The 25095-nt window shown below is 34.9% G+C and overlaps 1 protein-coding gene across 2 annotated transcripts in view; it reads right to left on the bottom strand.

Moving 5' to 3' along the window:
* LOC112046611 (gamma-aminobutyric acid type B receptor subunit 1) overlaps window positions 1–25095 on the bottom strand; it is a 172624-nt gene that overhangs the window by 27711 nt on the left and 119818 nt on the right. For both annotated transcript variants that reach the window (XR_002886899.2, XM_024083307.2), the window contains exons 5-9: window positions 24016–24232; window positions 15149–15317; window positions 11421–11536; window positions 9815–9942; window positions 6757–6898 (exon numbers count right to left, since the gene is read on the bottom strand). Coding sequence is in view for 1 of the 2 variants with exons in the window: in XM_024083307.2 (XP_023939075.1) it covers window positions 6757–6898; window positions 9815–9942; window positions 11421–11536; window positions 15149–15317; window positions 24016–24232 (772 nt within the window). In the remaining variant the exon portion in view is untranslated. The remainder of the gene's footprint in view (window positions 1–6756; window positions 6899–9814; window positions 9943–11420; window positions 11537–15148; window positions 15318–24015; window positions 24233–25095) is intronic.

The raw sequence follows: 25095 nt of genomic DNA, 5'->3' as shown, positions 1-25095 counted from the left end.
GACGTTAACTAAGCATGGCGCTTTCAGTGATTTTTTATCTCAAGCGCTTGACTGCATCAGCTACAAAGTGTCGCAGTCTAAAAAATACAGTGTAACCATAAACTGCACAAAGGACAATCGATTGTGGCGGAAATTATTATTGCAGCGAGTGAACATTTTTAAACAATAAATATCACAGCCTATTTTAACGCTTAAATTTACACGATACCAAAAACAAAATTAAGCTTTTTCTCCGAAAAGTTTTATAGAACACGCAATAATCATGAAAATCTGAATTTGAAGCTTACGAAGTCAAGAGCTTTTGCTAGGAAGACAATAAGACAGTTTCTTTGTCAACCCATATTCGGCTCACTGCTGAGCTCAGAATCAGAGGTCAAAAATGGACAATAGTCCACCACGCTGGCCCAATGCGAATTGGTAGACTTCACACACGCAGAGAATTAAGAAAATTCTCTGGTATGCAGGTTTCTTCACGATGTTTTCCTACACCGTTTGAGACACGTGATATTTAATTTCTTAAAATGCAAACAACAAAAACCTGGAGGTGCATGCCCCGGACCGGATTTAAACTAACTCAGTCACTACACTGGGCTATCACGGCTAAGACAGTTTACGTAACAGTAAAAATAAATTCAAAAAGTGTGAAAGAATAAAAGTAAAGCTAAAATTACACCATAAATACTCTTTAGGGACAATAAGACGGCCGCCGGTAAGGTTTTCGTACAATGTAACAGTGACACGCCTCATAAAAATTCCATGTCCGATGATCGTAAAACTAAAGCTATAAAATAGACTTGCTTTACTTAAACTAATGCACCAAAAGACAAATGGGTCATTTCGTTGTTTATATTCATTGTTATTAATAATTTATTTTTAAATGCATGTTATTGATGATAATTTTATGTGATTTTTCATTTATTGCAGAGGGATGAAAGTCATATTACTAGAAAACTGTTGAATTTGCAAGTGGAAACACAAGAGGAGAGGAAGACCGAAGGTGATGGTTGGAGTGGATGATAGAGGACATATATGTTAAGGGAGTGGATGATGAGTTTTATAGAGACGAATGGAGAAGATTTTTTTTTTTCATTTTTTTTTTATTCTTTACAAGTTAGCCCTTCACTACAATCACACCTGATGGTAAGTGATTATGCAGTATAAGATGGAAGCGGGCTAACTTATTAGGAAGAGGATGAAAATCCACACCCCTTTCGGTTTCTACACGGCATCGTACCGGAACTTGCATTTTTACTTTGTGTAGTGCAATTATTAGTACTTATAACATGTCGATTATAAGCTACTCCTTGTAAATGTCGATTATAAAAAAAAAATTAGAAATTTGGAAAAGAGGGAAAAATACCTTCAATCGTAAGTATTAAAAATGCATTTATAATGTTAGAAAACATTGGTGTGCTGACATAAATTTTATAGCAAATCTAGATAGGATTTGATCCTATCTTTATCGATATCGTCACTATTGTTATCTGCCTTATTACAGGGACAGGCCTCTCTCCGTATAAAAGAGGAAGTATGAAGCTTAGATCCACCTCGTCGAGTTGGTGGGCTAAAGAGTCCACTTCTACAGAGTCAAACTTCTACAAATCAACTGCATAAAGATGCAATGAATTGATCTGCAGAACTCTGACTGTGCAGAAATTGTATTGTATAGAGTTTACAAAAACAAATAACGTATGAATACCCTAAAAGTTTCGACGAATAAAATTTATAGGCAATTAAATTAAAAGCAGACCATTATCGTGGTTTACGAACATCAAACTAGTTACAAATAATGATTTGCCTTCCTGTATTTAACCACAAAGCTTACCTGAATGGCTGGCCATAACCAATATTCATTGTCATTTTGTTAGGCAATTAAAATAAAGGAAACTAATAAAAATTTGTTTATTAGGTTTTTTTTAACAGTACTTAGAGTTTGGAATTGGTGATGTTAGTAGGCTATACTTCTTTTATAGATATACTCAGCGTGCATTTTGCAAATAACGCTGTAGTATCCTACTAATATTATAAACCCGAAAGTTTGTATGGATGTTTGGATGTTTGTTACTCTTTAACGCCGCTACTACTGAAGCGATTTGGCTGAAATTTGGAATGGAAATAGATTTTACTCTGGATTAACACATAGGCTACTTTTTATCCCGAAAAAATCCATGGTTTCTCGTGATTTGGGAAAATTGATGATTTTGATGATATGAATGTTTGTTACTCTTTCACGCCTCGACTAATGAACCGAATTAGTTGAAATCTGATATTGAGATATATAATAGCCTGGATAAACACATAGGCTACTTTTTATCTCGGAAAATTCATGGTTCCCGAGGGATTTGTAAAAAAAACAAATTCCACGCGGACGAAGTCGCGGGCGTCTACTAGTAGACATTAAAGTGTCAAAGCCTGTAATTTTCAAGCTTTAGAGAGCTTGATAAAACTGTCAGTATACATAATCTTTCATCCAAGCCCATTTCTCATTCACGGTTGCTGTAGGAATTAGAAACGTGGATGTACAAGTTATACGTTTTGTACGAGTTGCGTTGATATCGACCACGTATGGTTGCCACTGTTATGGCGTCATAATGTTATGTGATAGAAAGGATAATGAGGAGTAAGATGGTGGACTGCGTACACTTTCCAAAGTATATGTCTTAAAAAACATAGCGACGGTGCTGGAAAGTATGAAATTTTTGCGGCCTCCGTGGCGCAGTGGTATGCGCGGTGGATTTATAAAACGGAGGTCCTGGGTTCGATCCCCGGCTGGGCCGATTGAGATTTTCTTAATTGGTCCATGTCTGGCCGGTGGAAGACTTCTGCCGTGGCTAGTTACCACCCTACCGGCAAAGACGTACCGCCAAGCGATTTAGCGTACAATGTCGTGTAGAAACCGAAAAGGGGTGTGGATTTTCATCCTCCTCTTAACAAGTTAGCCCGCTTCCATCTTAGACTGCATGCATCATCACTTACCATCAGGTGAGATTGTAGTCAAGGGTTAATTTGTAAAGAATAAAAAAAAAGATATTAATATGAATAATGCCTTCTTGCGTGGCGACCTATCGAGTCTGTCTGTCGATTAACTGTCTGTGTGGCTAGTGGGAGTTTTCAATATTTTCATACTGTTACTATCACGTTGACGTTTACGCAAATTTATATGGAATTGAAACAGTTGTGCAGTAGCGCCACTAGATGGCGCTGTTTCAATTCCTTAGAAATTCGCGTTTACGTTACGTGACAGTAACAGTATAAAACTGCCACTACGCCCTCTGTTTAGTGATAAACATTCTCTAATACCTTCGTACTTTATTGTAGAGTGCGAAAGTATTCGGAAAGTAGTAGAGGAGTGAACCTATTTTATTAACTTTGCATAGTTCTTGTATATGTACTAGTCTGTAGTCATATTTCTGCGTAAAAAGCTTGTCTTTAAAAAATTGACCGCCATGGCCGTAATTCGTTCAGAAAGGAAGTACAATTGTTAGCTAAGCAAGTCCAATTGTTATTGAATTACTTTTTAGCCGAAAGTTTCCGCGGCAGTAGGTAATTTTGTTTGTCATTTATCTTGGAAAATGTTAATCGAACGGAAAATTTCCTTACAGCCATTTCCCTAAGCATCTTTTAAATTTCTTGGAGAAACAAAGTGGGAAGGGACACAATTACTCTTTTGAGTGTTTCCATACCGTCTATTTTCTTTAGTTTACAGGAAAATAAAATTTTATTGCTTTTTTTTCGGATAATCAACGAAAATTTTTTTCTGAATTAACACGAATGATTTGGTACTAAGCAGACAAATTACCTTAATTCGGTTTGTATCGCACTAAAATTCACCAACAAAATTGTCTTCTATTTTCTTTAGGGGACCAGGTAAACTCACACATCGAAAATATTTAGCACCTATATCCTGTGTCCTTAAACTACACACAACTATAAATTTTAAATCGTTATACACAGACGTATAATTTTAACAAAATGGAACATCGATTTTATAGACGCATTTTGAATGAAAACGTTTGATCATGATCAAATAGTTTTAACAGAGGGGTAACTTCTAGCGAGGCAGGTCTTATAGGAAATAATTGGTCTGAGATTTGGTAGAACATTATCGAATTTTCGATAAAGGATTGTAGGGTGACTGTAATTTATAATTATTACATTTTTTTCTATAATGTTTCAGACAAAATACTAAAAAATAAGAAGAAATTATTAATGAATAGATTATGCAATAACATTAAAATATGCAGTAATTATGTAAATAACACTTATATATCAAAAAAAAAATGTGAGCCGTCACGGGACGCCTGGCAGATGTAAAACATCTCACTCTCTAACTTATCACGGTCAGACATTTTATTATCAGAAAAATTATTTGTTTTCAAGTAAAACACAAGTTATATGTACTGTAGTAAACAACACTGTATACACTACGGAGTATACACTATAGGTATCCGAGCTCAGTGTAGCGAGAGAGATAGCTTAACGCCGGAGCGAGTGGGAGAGAATCGCACAGTCGATTGCGCATGGCGACGCGTCGCCACACCGTACACACTACTGCATATAGACTGTTTATATATACCATCATATAGCGACGCGTCGCCACGGCATGCGTCGCCAGAAATCGGTTTTTACGTGCTATATATGTTTCATTTATAACTAACTACCTATCACGTTGAGTTTTTTTTTCGAGATAACAACAAAAGTGTGTGAAAAAACAAAATATTGTGTGTTACTTTACCAATCTATTTTATTAAACATCTACCTCGTCGTCGTAATTCATATACTGGTATTGTAGACTTTAATGAATTGAATAAATATTTTAGTAGTTTCGGCAAAATGAAAATGATATTGCCACAGCATCGTAGCTGTGTGAGTAACAAAAGCATTTTCCATTGCATCACGCGGCCAATTTGATTGTTTGCTGTATCAGATTGACATTTTGGTGTGACATGTTCGATAATTAAGAATCAATATTGAATTTAGACGACATTTAGCCCATTTGAAATAGAAAGCATGTTGCACAGTTTTCATACTTTTATGCATAGTTTATATTGATTACTTTTGAAAAATTGCTTGATCTGAACCATACTTTTAGTGTGATATAATGTTTTTTTTTTTTTTTTAGCATGTGAGTTGTGAGACTTTAGGGCGATTTCTGACAGGAGAGCCATAGCTCTGCCGTCACCTAGTCATCGAGCACGTCAGCTCGTTTCAGGCGTTTGATTCGCGGCGATCAATGAGCTAGCGAGGCGATTGGGATGTCGCGTTAGCCTTTCTTTATGCTTTTTGCAGTTATTACTGATTTCCTCACAGACAGTTGGCATTTCAAGGTATTCGTGGGTTTCATTATTGCGAGTGAAATTGTGTCCGTAAGAAAATAATTTACATTATTTTCTTACGGACACAACTTTTTATTATGCACACCGAGAGTATCCTAAAACATATTTTCGTTTTGTTAGGTGATCCTAATTAAGGAGGTTTTTATAGACGATTTTGGTACTTATTTGAAATCGCATCTATATTAAAAAAAATAATCATCCTAAAATTGATTTAAGCGAACGAAAGTGCGGGCGTTTGCAAGTGGTAAATAAGTATATAATTTACCACGTAAATAATTGCCATACAACCCAAAAGCTAATTTAAGAAGTCCTCGTGCCCATTTGGCTAATTCCACCGGATTTCTTAGCGTAACTGCGTGGGACGGAACACAATTATTCTTTCAAGTGTTTCGACACCGTATATTTCGCACAGTTTAAGCGAAAAACACAATCTTGGAACGGGAATTCGTAACTAAATTTCGAGTTGTTTAAGGTTTGTCTTGCGATTTCTTTGATTGAATCGCAGCAATCAGAGGAACTTTGTAGCTTAAGCTAAGTGGATTAATATTTATGGGTTCTGTGTTTTCAATTTTAATGTAGTTATCTATATAATTAGAATTAAATGTGTGTCTTTTACTTAGAAACGAAATAATGTTTGATTTAATGAATAGCAATCCCTAAATGTAAACGTCATAACGTATATAATAAACTATAAAGATAATTGTATTGTTGATTATAAAATAACTAATTAATAAAATGTCAAATTTTTGCTTAAGTTTCTCACATAATGTTAGCTAAAAGAGGTCGGTCACTTCCATATAAGCTATGACTTGACAATAAAGTGCCGTGTTCAGAAATGAATCATGGTTTTGTTGATAGCTTTTAGTGCTGTAAATCATATTTAATTAAACTTTCAAGTCATATTTGACCGACCTCCTATAAATCAATAATAATACGTACCTATATAATAAATCATAAATTTAAGTTTAAACCATATTCTTAAAACGCTTATCAACTGAAAATAAAAATTGCTATATAAGTAGATACCTAATATAAAATGGGTCAGAAAATACCCGTAGAGCGTGAGAAGGTCACAATTGGTAGCTTAATAGGATAGGGATAAATTTGCTAACATAATCTATTCAATAATTAATTATCTAGTGAGGTATGCACTGTGTATTTTAGAATAACACCACTGTGGTATTTTTACTACACATAATAATAATAATGCTGTGGGTTAACAAAACACACACATTGTGTACAGTTAGGAAAACATTGACGAACATTTTATTCGTGTTCCTGAATTTACTGTGTAAAATGAAGTTGCATTTTATAGTACACATTTCAAACATTCAACATTCACGAAATTTTTGACGACCATAAACAACGTCGGCTTAAAAGTCAACCTTATTGGGATGAAATAAAGTAGATATTTACTCACCAACCCATCGCTCCCTGTCTAGCCACGTAAGGTTGTCAGCCTGTGTGTCGTAGTATCCCAACTTCACGTAATGGTTGTCCGTCAGCTGCTCTATCTGTGTCAACGCTATGCGATCTCCTTGAGAGGAGAACGCCACCAAACCCTGTTATAAAACCTTTATTATTTATAAGGTAGATAACATGTCGTAGAAAATAACTAAAGGATATTTTTTAACTTTGATTTTTTTCATCTACTGCTTTATTTGAAGCAGACGATGACTTTATTGGAACTCGCGCTTTATTCATATTCATTCTACTGATAAACAGTTTGTACAGGAAGCCCTCTGAGCCTTGAATTAAATATTTTCAACGCAATTATAGTATACGGGCAATGAGCTATAAAATTCTTTTATAGCTTAATCACATGAGTATTTTAATTTTAAACTTTTTAAACCAGAACCAGTTTATATACTTTATAATTGATTTTCATCATCAAAGCATTTAGCATTTTAAGGTAAACATCTTTTTAGGTATAATTTTTTAAATAATCTACGATTTGATTAATTTAATCAAATCGTACAGTTTTAATAAAACAAAAGGAAAGGAATATTTCGAAGCCACAAGTAATTTATTTGAGTTAACACAATTAGCAAATTCACCCTGAATACTTATTTAATTATCACCCCATCTCAAATATAAGCACCCACTCGTAATGCAATTAAAATGAAAACAATATTCACCCGAAATTGTAGTTCTAACGGTAATATAATCTGCAAGTCATTAGGCTAACGAGGGGCAACTTATGAGCAATTCGCCCTTTGCTCGGTAAAAAATTCCAAGACTGGGCGTACATTGGGTATAATTGCCCCAGTAATTTGGGGTGCAAGACTGGGCCCACATTAGTACTAATTTGCTGTTGAATTGGCGCAAATTTCACGTAAATAGCTACAAGCCATTAGGACATTTATAAATTCTACATATATAAAAATAAATTGCTATTAAGTAAGGGACTACAATTCGGGAATTATGTACCATCGGTATTAAGATTTTGGTCTAGAGGAATAATGCTCCGGTCACTATTAATGAAGAGAGATGGGTTCGATACCTGTAACGCGATATTACAGCTACTACTACTAGCTGACGCCGCGCGGTTTCAACCGCGTGGTTTCCCTTCCCATAGTAAGGGGATAATAGACTTTAGCCACAGTAGATATATTACAAGCAGTATAATAACTCGGCCATATTTTTGAAATAAATACCTACAGCCGCGCGGCACGTAAACATGTGATAGGACTGCCCGCCTGCAGCATTTTAATTACATTTGCCAACTTTGTGTTTCCATTTAGTTATGTGATTGTAAATATACTTTTTTTTAAATAAACAAATAAAATACTTTGTAAATTGTAGTAAAATAGGAAGTGATCAATAAAATGCGTGTTGTTTTTTGATTGGTAGATTTAAATAAGGCTGATACTAATCAATGATCTTGAAGGACCTTCATATATTTATTTTGGTGATGCCATCTATCTATTACCACCACACTAGGTGACCAAATAATAAAAAATCGGTCAAGTGCGTGTCGGGCCACGCGCAGTGTAGGGTTCCGTAGATTATGTTAGCACTTTAACATAAGCATACCCTTATGTAATGTACAAAAATACCGATAACGATACCCCCACACTATAGAATAGACGATAAAAAATTGACCCTGACTTGGCATGTAGGGAAGGAACTACAAAAAACAAATTGAGATTGACCGGGTTCGCTAGTAGTTTAATAAAAAAATCTGGATAGGTATATTGATATCAGCTGGCTCTTTACTTTTTTTATTCAAATACATTAAAGTATGAGCAACACAATAATGTTGTTAAATTCAAACAACTTCTTTACGTAACTTCTTTATTACCTTAAAATACAGGTATACAAAACATACATGTCATAAGATTTAAATCTATGTATTACATAATAATCAAAGAAAACAGCCTAAATGAAGAAGTTAATAAATAATTATTTAATAATATTATATTAACGTTTACGTCATTTACCTATTTACACAATTTTATCATTTAAGCATTTATTTATATATATATTTATTAAATTATGCCTTTAGAATACAAAATATTAATCAAACTTTATAAAAATAATAACTTTTTTCCTAGTCGTCATAATTAAAAAATCCAATACACTGCGTTCGTTACCGCGGCACAGTCGCAACGGTCTTCACCCCACGATCACCCCACGTACGAGCTGCGTAGGTATAGCTCGCGTTTCGACCTTTAGTATGAAGTCCAACTACTGCTTGTAATATATCTACTGTGCTTTAGCCTTCCTCGATAAATGGGCTATCTAACACTGAAAGAATTTTTCACATCGAATCAGTAGTTCCTGAGATTAGCGCGTTCAACCAAACAACCAAACAAACTCTTCAGCTTTATAGATTAGTTTAGATTATGTGGGTAGGCGGGGATAATAACTCGAGCAGTGGAGATGAGTGTTGCAGCGTTTTCAAAGGAACCTTTATGCCTGCACCCAGAGGCATAAGCATAGGTTTTTCTTTACTACTTAACGGTTTAATTGTTTATATTTTGACGTGACAACGTCTTATAATTCGATGAAGCCGGCTGCATACTCGAAAAAAGATGACGTTATGCGTCGTTCCCTCGTTCTAGGGTTGCCAACTTTTTTACAAGAAATAAAGTATATGCTGGTCTATGAAGATTATTAAACAGTATTTTAGAAAAACTAACATTTTCTTTTGAAAAATGCAACTGTTCCATGAGTATTTTCTTATGACGTTGTCACGTTCAACTATCGTCAGTAAACCGACTTTACAGACAACAGTTTTTTTTTAGAGGGAATTGCGATATTTGATAGGCTTTCATTCATTATTTGTGTTTTGCCCTTTACATCTACTTTTGATTTTCTTTTAGAAATTGTGTTGGCAGTACTCTGTGCTAACTAATTAAAGAGCCCTGCAACCATAAAAGTGTCCAAAGGGACTGCGCTACGTATAAACTTTTAACACCAAGGCGCGTTTATTATTCTACCTGCCTAAGCTATTAAAAGAAACAAGTACTTACCGACACACCTAGAAACGACGTGGAGTTTATTGCTTCGTAAATGTCGTCCGCAATTTTCTTATTGGTGTACGTGAAATTCTTCAAGCTCAAGCCATTCTTCTCTAATTTCTCCATTGTTTTGTTGAAAGCTGAAAAATTATACTCCATTAAGTTTAATTTTATAAGTATCACCTTTTTGTGAGGTAGGAATTGTAATTTTTTTGCTTGTTGAAAAGAAATATATTATTACTAAAATGTTATTAAGTACATTTTTTACGCAGTTTTAATTTTTAACAAATATTAGAATGTATGTCGCCTGAGGAATACATCAATGCGTTTGAGCAATACTATCTTATTTTATCGATCCAAAAGATCGTATACGAGTAGTCGTGTGTTACTCACACTCTCCGCGTTTGTCCTATTTTAGTCGAGGGAAAATCTCTGGCTCTCTTTTTCTTTCACGCAGCATTAGTTATAATTATTATCTTATATCTTTGTCCAAAAAAATTAGTGGAGTCCACTAAAAAGTAGCTCTTAATCTTCGCCTCAACGGTCATACATCGAATCACCGCCAAAGAAGTTTGATTTCTAAATGTATAATAGGTACATGAACAGGCTATTTGTAAATAAATTTATGTTACTCTCCTTTGTTCTATTGTAGTACAGTCTATGTTTAGCTCTATAATCTATATCGTATATCTTTCATCTATATCGTGTAATAAAGTTAGTGATGTCCATTAAAAAGTTACTTGCAATCTACATGCACACAGCGAACATACATCGAATCACTGTCAAAGAAGTTTAATTTTAAAACGTATAATATACATAAACATGCTCTAAAAGGAATTTGAAGGAACTTAGTATTCATGAAAGTTACACAGCGTCTTAAGCGAGAGGTACCTCTTGATACTCCTTTTCGTATCGATATTGATAAGGCGAAGAGTAGACTACTTGATGCATACATACTCGTATCCTAATCCAATACCTACCAGCTACCTATTATCATAACATTCTATCAGTCTGCAAATTAATGTAAACATCATTCTCCTTTGCTTTATTTTGGTCGAATGAGGCTCTTTAGCTATCTTTTTAACACGCATATACTCGTATTAGCTTCACTTGTAATTATGTATGTAAAAAAATCAAATCTTGGAATCTATATTTGACCCATTTCTCAGTCTTCGATTAGGATGTGAACAAGCTTTGAGTTCTGTTAACAATACATGACTAGCTAAAATACGTCATTACAAATCCAATATGGCAGCCTCTCCAAGATGGCGGACTGGTTGTTTGAAATCCACCCCCATTATATGGGTATCAAATGATCCTTTCATTTGATACCCATATCGTATTTTAGACATATTTGCTGTCAAAAATAAGAAAAAAAACAGTCATATGACTTAAATTCAATATTTGTAATTTTTAGTGCGTGCTAAAAGCGTGTTTTTAGTTTTTTAAACTATTATTGTCATAATATATTTTCATATCTATTGTGTAAAATTGGTAGCATTCATTAAAAGGTTAGTTAAGTCAATCTTCGCCCACTCAACTATCCTATATCGAATCACCGTCACTACGAACGTATGTATGTAGGTATGTGAAGGAACTTAGTATTCATGAAAGTTACCTAAAGCAACGGACCATACAGCGTCGTAGGCCAGAGGCGCCTCTTGATACCCCTCAGGAAATCTCTCGCCGTCAATGTTATAACCGGCTTCCCGCAGCGCCTCGTTCAACCGTGATCTGATACAAAACACAATATTATACATAGTAAGCTTCAGGGAGGTTGATCTGAAAAGGATAAATGGGCAAGATTATCTAAACTAATAATATCATCCTTTTTTTTTCTATTATTTATTTATTGGTTCTTTTTTAATTTTTAACAATGTCAATATAAATATAAAATACAAAACACTATTAAAAATTTATAAAAAACATAAACCCTCCTGCTGCGGGAGTGTTGATTTTTTGAGTGAGACATTTGAGTGCCCAAGCAACCGGTGGTTAGGGCTCCAGAGTGAGGAACCTCCTCACAATACGCGCCGTCTCAAGAATCACTGCCTTTTGTATCCGACTCTTGATCCAACAGTTAAGCGAAATATCATCATCATTATTATCAACCCATATTCGGTTCACTGCTGAGCTCGCGTCTCTCTCAGAATGAGAGGGGTTAGAGAAAAAGTCTACCACGCTGGCCCAATGCGGATTGGCAGACTTCACACACGCAGAAAATTAAGAAAATTCTCTGGTATGCAGGTTTCCTCACCATGTTTATCCTTCACCGTTTTGAGACATGTGATATTTAATTTCTTAAAATGCACATAACTGAAAAGTTGGAGGTGCATACCGGTACCGGACTCACACCCTCCGGAATCGGAGGCGGAGATCATATCCACTGGGCTATCACGGCTAATGCATATTATAAAGATGTGAAACTTGATTGTTTGTTAATCTCCAAAACTAGTGAAGCGTTTTTAAAAATGCTTACACCAATCGAAATAATTATGTAATGTTTTCATTAAAGAATTATTAGGGGCGAAACTGATTCCATTTGCAAATATATTTATAAAGTTCCAACCTCTTTAAAATAAAACTTCCTGGTGTTTTTAGAGTCTTTGTTTTATACCTATTTAATAATACTTACTATTTAAGTTAATTGTTATTATATTCTGATATTACAAGTTAAAATAAAAGTTATAACTAGTTTTTCCAAAAAAATAGTTTAATTATTTATTTATTTTATACCTACTCTTTAAAAAATTGTAAAACTATTGGATTATAAAAAATAAAGTAATAATGTTACCTATATGTAGCATTAATAATTATTATAAACATTTTTCAGCAAATAAGCAGCAATAGCTAATTGTAAAATAAAATAAACATTTAAATAACAAAATTAAAATAAAAACAGTACCTAACTTTATTTAGGAATCAGTTCAAAACTGTTGGGTTGGAATTTTACTCCGCGATATGTGCTCGTATAATGAAATCATTCGACAAAGCGTAGGTAACCGTTAAACTACGGAACAGCCCGCGTAAAGTTCGGGATGCCCGGAAAAACATTTTCCGTCAATGTTCCGCTGAAATTGCGGAACAGATAATCGTAAATGGGGTGTGGTGAAACTCCTTTTCGTCCCACTTGTTTCAGAGATAAGTCATGACTTCTGCTTCGCTAGATTTTAAATTCATTATTTTTCATCCACTTGCACGAAAATGGCTTCATTGTTATCATGTTTTCTGCCAGCAATTTCTGACAAGAAAATAAGAAAAATTGCTAAACAGTTAGTTACTTTCAATGAGATTCTTTAAATGAATTATGCTAAATAAAATAAACCAATAACATCATTTATGCTATTAAATATTTTATTGATTTTGTTAATACGAGTAATTTATATCCGACCCACGTAGTTTTCCTGGGACTATGGGGATATAATAAAGCCCAAGTTCGACGCTGATAATGTAGCTTTGCGTTAATATAAAAAATTTTAAAATTGGTCAAAACACACGTAGGTAGGTAGTATTAGTCACTTAATTGTATACTACCACAACTCACTCTCGAAAACATTACAAAACTAGATTTTGCCTCTGACTTTAAGTTTTATTGAAAACCTCCTGAGCTGTGGCAATTTCCGGCTTTATTCTCTCGAATTCAGAAAATCAATTGCGTAATTTCAACTATTTATGTCTAAAAATTTGGATTCGATTTAATCGGTAATTCACAACTTTATCCACATTTTATTGTAATCCAATTGACCAATGAGGTCAATTGGATTACAATAAAATAATGAAATAAATGATAAAATAATTCCCTTACCGAAGAAAATATAATATCAGTATGATAAGAACCAAGAAAACCACTGATAAATTCTACTAGAGCATATCAATTTTCATTTCTACTCCTGTCAATTCCAATTGCGAAAAGTAAGAAATATATCAAAGCTAACCGTGTAAAAGTAGTCAAAAGCATTTTATTCGTAGTGACGCAGCAAACAATATTTTGCTCTTCAATCTTAATAACTTCTCAAATAAAATAAAAGTCTTACTAAAGTATTCTAAGTATTACTTTGTTACTTGGTTTCAACTAATAAAATTTTCTAATAACACCTATGATATGTTATTCTATTTTACTAGATAACGATACATTTTGTAAAGATGCTTTTATGACTCGGTACTATGAGTTTAGAATGCATCTTTATTTATCTCTATCAATAGTATGTGGTTAGAAAAAGAGAGAAATACAAATTCGAGACTCGCACTGTCGAGTTTTAAAAACAACTACAGAATAGCGCAGATTTTAGGTGAAAATCATCGCCTAATATCGAGGTTCGTGCCGCATAAGCGCACATTTCCCACATTCCACTTCTACAACATATCCGTCGATTTTAGAGGAATTAAGCCTCATTGTGTCATGTATTTTACCAACAATCATGCTAATTATCCAGCCGTTAAACCGAATGTTGACTGGGTATTTAGTTAAAACGTCTGTATGCTAAATACTCATTCAAAGTTCGGTATGGTAGCTTTGTCTTTGCCCAAGAGTGTCTTTTCTACTTCTTGGGCGTCATTGTAAGGATAGTATTAATAAGTTAACAAGCTATTTGTTCTAAAAAGACTGAAACATGCTATCATAATTATAAGTAGGTACGAACGTAAGCAGTTTCATGACTGTACGAAGGATACTCATAAGCATCAAATACTTTATATAGTTTTATTTTGCCACCAGAAATGATCAAACGTGCAAAAGTTTAAAAAAAACGTGGTATATGTATGGTCAATATATTCTAATATTTGACCTGCGATATGTCCTAATAGTAGAGCAAGTTTGTATAATAGTTTGTTTAAAAGCTTTTAATAAAGCTATTACTGAACAAGTGGATGGATACTTAACCTTCTTTAACTTAATTATTTAGTACTAGAGGACGTCCGCGACTCTGTCATTTTACAATCCCGCGGGAACCATGGGTTTTACCGGTATAAAAAGTAGCCTATGCTCTGCTCCAAGATCCAATTATTTATCTATATACAAAATTCCATCCAAAATGGGTTCAGTGATTTAGCCATGAAAAGGTTACAGACAGACTTACGCATTTATAATACTAGTATGGAAGTGTCGATAGTATGAAAATAGCAATTTTTATAAATACTAGCAGTCGTCCCGTGTTTTCACCCGCGAAGTTCCCGTTCCTGATAGATTACGAGGATAAAACATAGCCTATGACACTCGTAAATAACGTAGCTTTTTGTTGACAAAAGAATTTTCAACATCGGTGTACGGGGTAGTACAACATCAAAAACTTTACCTCTTTATAATATTAGTAGATATAGATGTAAAACATTAAAGCAATAAATACGTACCGAAAGTCTTCAGACGTCATCCCAGATATCGTGGTCTGATTCGCATTTTGATTCCACATGAGAGCTTCGGTAGTGAGGTGACCCTCCGCAGCTTCTCGCATCTGCTCTGCCGTGCAGTCTAAGCCTTCCCGTTCTAGGTTGGTCTCAAACCAGTTATCTTCATACCATCCTACAATCAAATTACTGGTTACAGAAAATGTTTAATATAGACAACTAGTATAGAAAAATGCTTGAAAGAAAGAAATACTCAGTGTGCCCAATTAAAGGCGTTTTGAAGGCGACGAAATCGAAGGTGGCAGGTAATGCAGATGTAATTTGTGGATTGTGGGTTAAATGCCACGTACAAATCCTTTGGGACCGCAGCGTTGAACTTAGCTTTTAAATACTAATATAACTAAAATAATGCAACAATGTGACCTACGAAACGAATGGTATTATCAAGAGTTTCTCGTCTCGTCTCGTCAGAATATTCAACATAAGTTTTTGATTGAATTTGGTCTATTAGTAAGTATTTTAGGTAACTAAATGTATCTACTGATAGTCTTTTTTAAAAACCTTTGGCTTCCTAGTGGTAAAATAATTAAAAAATTGGTTCAGTATCATCATTGTCATTATCAACCCATATTCGGCTCACTGCTGAAGCTCGAGTCTCCTCTTAGAATCAAAATGGTTAAGCCAATAATCCACCACGCTGGCCCAATGCAGATTAGCAGACTTTACACCGAAATAAGAAAATTCGCAGATATGCAGGTTACCTCATGATGTTTTTCCTTTAGAGTTTGAGATAAGTGTTATTTAATTTCTTAAAATGCACTTAATTGAAAAGATGGAGGTGCATGCTCCGGATCGGATTCGAACCCACACCCTCCGGAATCGGAGGCAGAGGTCATATCCACTGGGATATCACGGCTCAGGTTTCAGTATATCTGGGTATTATACCCCCGACAATATCACAATCTTTATCTCTTTATAATACTTGAATAGATTTATGTTTCAACTTCGCATCTGTCCTTTGACTAAAAAGGTCAGCGATGAATAAGGGAAACAAACATACACTACAGGAGATAGTTTCGTAAACTAGCCAAGAGTAAAAAATAAAGATACGTTTCGTGTCAGTTCTAAATGGAAACCCACTCGGTGTTGCAGCGCTATGGTAAAACGGTGACTGAAAGTGTAAAGATAAAAGGAAACCAATAGTGTCGGCTTTTAAAGACCCATTTAATTCATAATGCAACAATCTGACCTAAATAGCGAACGTTTTTATCAAAAACACAATAGACGGACCGCTCGCTGCGAAAAACTTTCCACTCCAGTGAGAAATCTATTTAATGCAAGGGAAAAGAATTCAGCAGTTTGTAAAAACACCTAGACATGCTGAGTGTTTGCACGTTTTCATTTTGTGCTTGACCTCGTATTATTACAACAGTTTTCCACCGAAAACTCGCGGCCTAAAAATTTTCAAAACAAGTGGATGGTAATTGGAATGGCAAGGGATGGTATCCATGTTTGTTTTCATTTTCTAGACCCGCTAATAAATTTTAAATTTAAGGTAGGTGAATACATAATGAATTTGAATTCATAATTTTCAAGTGCCAATTAGTCTTTTCTTTTAATTCTCTAGCGCCATTCTGTACCGTTGTTTTTATAACTTACGGAGTGATCTTCGAATTCGTCTCGATCTTTCTCTGTCTATAGTATAGGCAGAGAGTGATAGAATCGAATTTAAAACTTGACATCAAGCGAGTCGCAGGTATTCGCTAGATGCGAGCGGCATCGTGATCGTGATAGACGTCCATCGGCTGATATGATGACCAATATAATATTTCTGTGCCCTGAAAAGGACTTAATTTACGTAAAATATGTATTCGCACTAAATAAATACATAAATAAATACATATAGATGAAGTATAGATGTTTGTTACAAGTTCCTCGATTTCAGGTGGTATTATCATTAATTATTTAATATACTGTAGAGGGGTGGTATCAGTGTTGGTATAAATAAGAGGGTATTTGATGACTTCAGCTCAGTTGTTTGCAGTTTCAGGCAGCGTACACACCGTTACGCTGCCAATCGCGTTAGTGATTTTGTACAATAATGGCATGGAAAATATGTCGGACAGGGAAGGTGTGTGTAAATACGTTATAAAGGGTACTATTAAACTTTAATTATTCTTAAGGTCACAAGTCCTGGGACCTGCTCGAGGTGTTTCCTCTACCACAAAATAATGGTACACTCACTGTCCGTGCTACCCGTCATGTCACATGTTATTAGATTAACAATACCTGGTACTTAGCGCTTTGATCATGTGTGCCTGATTATGCTCCCGACTGTGGTCTCCCATTATGTGCATCGCGTAGCTAAGATCATTAATTACTGCTCCCGATGGGGTATAAAGCATGCATAAGTAAACCGCAATTATTGATGAATAACTACGAGTAATATGATTATTATAAAAAAATATATAGAATTTTTTGCTTTAGATAGCTTTGCTGTAGGTTATTTGCATGACCCTACACAAAATCCTGGTCATAGATAGTGGACATCCATCGGCTGATTGAAGATGGAATATTTAGGGATGTGCACATGAATATAAATTTACAAATAAATACAAAAGAAGTAGCTACCATAAATTTCTTGCTTACAAACTTATCGGTTGTTTCTATTCTTAGTACAAATAATTTATAGATAGCAATAAAGTTTTACGATCGACGAGAAGAGATTTTTGAGACTCATATTCGGGTCAACCGGATGACAAGAACCTGCCGAAATCGAGATTAGGTATAGCGATTGTTGGGCCAAAGCCAAAAGGCCGATTCAATTACATATTTGCTGCTATTCATGCTACAGCTATTCAATGTATTTAATGAATGTAGTTGGCATGAATGTGAAATTCTAAATGTATTAATAAATTGTTTTTATACCTAGTGCTAGCCTTTGTTCACTTATTCAATACTAGCTATGAAAATTGCTTAGGTAAACTGCAAAACCTACAAGAATGTGATTATGATTGTACATACTCGTACAAAGAATAACTACATATCTATACTTAATATTATAAAGCTGAATAGTTTGTTTGTTTGATTGAACGAGCTAATCTCAGGAACTACTGGTCCGATTTGAAAAATTCTTTCAGTGTTAGATAATTATTTATCGAGGAATACTATAGGATATATATATCATCCCCATATTCCTACGGGAATGGGAACCACGCGGGTAAAACCGCGCGGCGACAGCTAGTTTTTGTATAAAGCAGGTCCGTGGTCAAAAATTAAGGGTCTTTTGAACCACCAGATGGCCTATTCACTAATTTGGTCTTCTTCACTAATCTACCTTGTCAGTAGACACCGGAGAACATTTGTTACATAGAATCTCAATTTCGTATACATCAAGTAACATACGTCAAAGTTAGAGAATTAGCCTGCTGGAGACTTGTTTAACGGTATAGTGCTATATGTTATTATTTTATGCCTCTGTATCTTACTAAACAAGTCTCCTAGTGGTTCAAATGACTAATCAATTTTTGCTACGAGTCTAAAATATTCATAATGCGAATAATTTGTGAAAATTAGTGGCGCGCATAAGGTTGTCGATCAAAGTATGCACTAGTAAGAAAATTAACCAAACTAGGAAAATCTTCATTTAAGAAGCATTATCAACTCTTAAGGTATGCAGTACTTTAATGCATCTATAGAGTGCACGCCACTGTGAACATAATATTACCTATCAAAAGTAAGCAGACAGAGTAAGATGTCTTTTTTAAATAAAATTATTTCGCACAATATAGTGTTTTAATGGTAGAAGCTACCTGAAGAATAGCTTCTCATGATTAATGTTACATTGATATTTATCGCTCCACCTGGGCTATGGTATGGAATACCTAACGTAACTCAATTTACAAAGAAAGGAACTTTTACCGTTTATTTAAAACGTGTCCTTCCACCGCCTTCAAACTGATCAACAGATAGAACATAATAATATTATGAAGTTATTCTTCGTTTATTCGTTCGTATTATGAAGTTATACCTAAAACTGTACCCACTAAGCTAAAAAAGCTTAGTGGGTACAGTTTTAGGTATTGAAGTCGGTTGTATTTTTGTTTATATAATTTTCCTCATTTTTAATTTAGCGAGTCTAGAAATATATGACCATAGATTTATAACTCATAGGGAACTTGACGCTACGGGATAAGTACGCGTGTGCGCGGCGGTGAAGGTAATTAGTTTAGCTCTTAAGCCTAGTTCGGACTACTTTAGCATTTTAGTAGCGTACTAAACTAATTGCTACTGCCCAAAAATCGTTCGCACTTTTTTTCGAGTACAGTTCACAAGTGAGTGGTGGTCTGCAAGATGTACAACAACACTTATGGTCTATATATTTTGTAATAAATTTCATAACTGTTTCTTTGCTCCAGCGAAGCGTCACTTTATGATTTTAGGAGCAACTAATGAACTCGATTAATTCGCCAGGTTCGGACTTATTTAGCCGGTAAACCAGTGAGCGTGGACGAATGGTAGGAGGCGCTACTCGCCCGTTAAATTAGAGTAAAATGTATTGACTTGACTAAATTATTTACTAACCAGCTACTCGACTAAATTTATGGTTCAGGCACGTTTAGCAGCCAAACGCAACTCGATTAAACTACTGAAGTAGTCTGAACTAGCCTTTAAGCTCGCATCGTCACAGAAGTGGCTTACGTTTGGAGTCTAAAATTGTTAGGTGTGGCGCTGGCGGGTCTATGGGTTATTAGTCTATTACCTTTTACATACTCATACCAGTATTCTTTATCTAGTCTATTTTTAGGTTCAGACATAATTCACTTTGTTGCTTTTCAAAAGCTTACAGCGATAGTTCAACAATATTAATTGAGTTAGGGTATTAAAACATTCATCATTGTTTATTTAGAAACGTTCAATATTTTAAGTACACTCCTCTCCTATATTATGAAAGTTTATTAACATTGTATATTTAATATTGAAGCCCTCTCTAAATTCTATTTACGTTTCAAGCCGTTTGTTGGCATGTTCGATTAATAAGTCTAGATTAAATTTATTTTATTCCGCAAATAAAGCAAACTATTTATAAAATTACAGGCTATAAAGCGGCACGAACGGTCCTTGGAAGATTTTATCGTAAGCAAGTCGTCACACCACTTTGTCCGCATAGGAAAAAGGCATCAGAAAACCCGTAGTTTCTTTTAAAACAAGATATGACCTCTATCTCCGATTCCGGAGGGTGTGGGTTCGAATCCGGCCCAAGGCACGCACTACCAACTTTTCAGTTGTGTGCATTTTAAAAAATTAAATATCACGTGTCTCAAACGGTGAAGGAAAAACATCGTTAGGAAACAAGCATACTAGAGAATTTTTCTTAATTCTCTGCGTGTGTGACGTCCGCCAATCCGCATTGGACCAGCGTGGTGGAGGCCTAACCCCTCTCATTCTGAGAGGAGACGCAAGCTCAGCAGTGAGCCGAATATGGATTGATAATGATAGGCCTCGGCAAGTAATTTGAACTAAAATGGCGGTCATTTGCGCAGGTAAAATTAATTATTGAACGTGAAAATTATTAAAAGTGTTAAGCGCATACTCCGTGGTTGCCCAGAATTCAAGCTATTAATTATTTAAATAACAATGGCGTGCTAAAAATACAACAAAATTGTAATGTTCATCATCGTGTTGCTATAGAAGATAGTTCAAGTTACAGACCGCGACCTATACAAGGTAACATATCGGCGGGCATGTTTGAAAAATGACACATTTTTCCATTAATTTTCACATTTTGAAGTGGCCATGGTTGTTATATTTCGCGCCACGAAACAAGTCCCGTAGACGTGGCGCTAATGTATTAATGGCGCTAATTGTCATTTGGTAATGGCAGTTTTAATGTGATTTATGTAAAGCGATGTTAATTTTAGTTCACGTTTTACCCGCGGGACTTCTTTTGTGTCGCGGAGTCCAAGTTTCATGTGACGTTTGCGGGCAACTACGTATAGTTACTCAGCAGATCGATATTGTATATGTTTATTATATTACATGCGATATTAGATAATAAGTGACCATTGACAAACGGTGGTAGACTCTTTACAAATAGTCAACTGACGTGTCAAAAGTGCTTGTAAACTGAGTCTACTTGAAATAAATGAATTTTGATTTTAAACGTTCAAAAAGTGAAGCCTCAATAGCCCAATGGTAATGGGGCCGGACTTAACATCGAGGGGTCGTGAGTTCGATACCCACCCGCTGAACTTTGCAGGAATTTATCTACAACTAAAGATGCGAATGAGCTAAACAAGAATAAATATCGTCATATTGTCAAATTGGGCCAAAGCATGAATTAGTGATATAGTGTCTGTGCCAAAGAATTGCGTAATATTGCGTGGTTCTCCAAATGTAATGGAAGATTTTAAGGCAGTAAATTGGAAATCTGCAAATCCTAAGCAAAAATAAATATCGAATATTTTAAACGAAGCAATATTATTCCCTTCCATTGTAATGATAACAACGACAATCATATCAACCGTAAATTTATAATAGACCAAGAGCAGATGGATATTTTTATTAATGCTTTATGAAAACTATATTAGGTAGTGATAGGATTACGTATTAATACGAATTTATTTACTCTTTAATCTGTTTATCTGTAGCAATTTTTTTATTGTCTACTTTCGAATGATTCCTGGTTCATAATGAGATGGCAGATGAGTGTATCTAGAGTGAGTGTATATATATGTGTGATGAATGTCTAAACAGTGGCGTAGCGTGCTTTGGCGGGGACCTGTATAAAAATTAGTAACGGGCTCTATGAATGGTAAAGAATTCTCACAGAAGTAACAAAAACGCTTGCTTAAAATAAACATGACAGTGACTTAACCTATTGAGGATGTTTACAACTTTTGGGCGCACACTTAACCCAGAAAAAAACCATTTTTTTCGACTTGTAATTTCTGTTCTGGCAGTTGAAGTGCCAGATTAAATGAGATTGTGAGTTATATTTTACTAATTTTAGCCCTCGCACGTAAGGAGGCCTTTTAGTCCGAAAGCCCCTTAACATTGATACGGCTGATACGGCGATAGCTACGCCCCTGTGGCTAAACCAATTAGAAAACGGCTTGATAGGACGCAGGTGGTATACAACGTATACGAGGCTCAGTGGTTTACACTTAATCTATTTAATAAGTATATAATATATATTCATGCTAATTTAAATATCTCACTATATAAAGTAAAAAAAAAAAAATTTCATAGTAGTTAGAGGCTCCGGTCATATTTTTTTAAAAGCTAAAAGTTTATTAGTTCATTAAGTAGTTACTTAACTGCGACGATGCAGAATAAGCAGATAGAATTACGCTAACCTTATTGTATACGGCCTAAATGCCGGCTCCATGTGGAAATTTTAAATTCCCATTTTACTTAAGCCCGGTATTTAACCTGGAATCTTATTTACACGTCTAATAAAACTTTACGGTTATTACTTACACCGACTGTATGGTTATGAATTAAAGTTTTTAAACGGTCTATGAAACAATTTATTGGATTTGTATTCTTCAGATTATAAGAAGTCCACTTTTGTGGATAAAATATGAGCCATAAACCAGCTCAGTGGTAGTCGGACTCGGGTATGAAGGGATCCGTACCACTATTTATTAAAACGGCAAAGGAATCACGAAATATATATGAAAGCCTCATAAATACTTATTTCTTATTTGTTGTTATAGTGGTGAAAATTTTAACAATCTAACACAATTCATGAAACACAGCCTGGTGATAGATGGACGGACGGACAGACGGACGGACAACGAAGTCTTAGTAACAGTGTTCCGTTTTCCTCTTTAGGGAGGAATTACTGAAATTAAATTTTAGGGGAGCATGTCTTACAGTTACTCCAGAATATTAATTTTTACACTTATGATGTAAAACAGTAAGCAAATTATTCGCCAGCTCTTAGATAATAACAAATGTTCGCCCGAATAAGATTCATGAATACACAAATAAGGTTTTATTGATGTTCCATTTTATGTGCGATTGTGAAGTCAAAGGTTAAATATATTAAAGGCAACATCTGTAAGTCGGAACGTAAAGCTCTGCGCTCGTGAATAATTTAGAACTATGAATTGTTTAACCGCATTGTGGCATTTCTGATACACATAGTATGTACGTAGCATGAAGCAGTTTTGTAATTTTCACGTTTGTACGTGATTTTGTATCTAGCACATGGTTTGCTTAATTTTTAACAGCTTGTGTCAGTGCTTCTAGTAACGCAGATGTATTTTAAAAATACTACTTTATATTTTGTTTTTGTCCGATGAATACACTAGAAATGCTAATAATTACCTGCAGAAAAGAGCTGTTCGTGCGATATATAAAATGGATGAGGAGAATCTTAAAAGAAGATGTGATTAATGTCAGAAAAAAAAGTAAAATTGTTGCACACCACACTAGGCTACAAAAAATTAGTAATTCTTTTAAGGGCAACTGCATACGTTTAAATATAATAAACTCACATGAAGCCACTGGTATGGCTCTTAAAAAGTTCAAAGTGTGTAATGAATTTTATCAATAATTTGGACTCTCCTTGAGTTATAGAGATAATAAAGAAACTTTGAATTTCCATTCTAATAACAACGTATTTAAAAATCATTATACTGAAACGTGAAATTTCGACTAAACGTCTTCACCAAAATAAGTCTTTGTAAAATTTTCCAATCGGACTAGATTCCAAATTAATATAAAAAATACAAAAATTGCCACATGTTCGAATTAAACGTATTACAATATCGATCAATTTATATATTAAACAAGACATTCCTAGCCACTTGTCTAGAGAGTTGTCTGAAAATAGAAATTTTGTTCCAATCGTAACTACTTACCAATAAAAAACCAGACGTACGATTTTCCGTATAGTTTGTGTTTGTAGACTTCGCAGAGCACTCTCCTTGCTGCCACTACATAGAAGAGGCCGACGATGACCCTTGCGTCTTGTCTTCGGAGATTCCGCACCGCGTCGCTCGGGTCCGACAAGAATGATTGGCGGGTTACTATCTCTATTCCTACTTTCTTACAGTGTGCTTCGAGGTCCTCCACGGTCTGAAAAATACGGATTATTTTAATACAAGGATATCACTTAGTATAACATAGTTTAGGAGTAAGTAGGCCACTTGCCTACAATCAATTAATATAAACGACTGCACAATACAGTTATGGAACGTGCAGGGAGATTGAGATATTTTAGCCACACAATATACCCCTATAATTCAGTTATGAACTAAAATATTGGTGTGTTGATATGAACATAATAAAATATTTTAATGCTCATACGAATGGAATCCTACTTTTGCCTCGGAGAGCACGTTAATTCTTAATATAGCTATCATTATAATTGTGATCGTTACAAAGTCAAAAATTAACACTGCCACATCGATATATTCGTAATATGTTAATACTCAGGGTAGCACGACCAATTTTTCATTTGGCAATAAATAAAATCGTATGTAGTTGCTTTTTATTCTGATTGTTTATTTGCCATAACTACTGAGACCTCAGAGGCGTTACCCCTGGGAGTTTTGTGCAAGTACAGAAGCACCTGGTGGTGGGCAAAGGCAGAAACAGAAGAATAGGAGGATAGAATTCAAAATTAGATTAGGTACCTACTCCTAATTTTATATTTTCTCCAGTGCCTTTTTTATTGTCCGACATAATAATGTAAAAGTTTAAGTTACAATGTGATGTTTTAAAGTTTCCTAAATTCAGGCGGACGGATATACGAGATCACTGTTATTCCAGTGCCGTATTTCGTAACCTAGCATTAATTCAGTTACCATGGTAACGTAAACGTACACGTCAAAGCATCTGGCATTGACACGATAGAAATGACACGTCTAAACACTACTCTTAGAACGTGTAGAAACGTAGCAGCGAGCGCTCTAATTACATCGAGGCCATGGTGAGAG

This window comes from Bicyclus anynana, chromosome 4 (genome assembly GCF_947172395.1).
Source record: "Bicyclus anynana chromosome 4, ilBicAnyn1.1, whole genome shotgun sequence".
In the NCBI taxonomy this organism is placed as follows: Eukaryota; Metazoa; Arthropoda; class Insecta; order Lepidoptera; family Nymphalidae; genus Bicyclus; species Bicyclus anynana.
The sequence above is the reverse complement of the archived record's forward strand: the minus strand, read 5'-3'. Positions and strand labels throughout refer to the sequence as shown.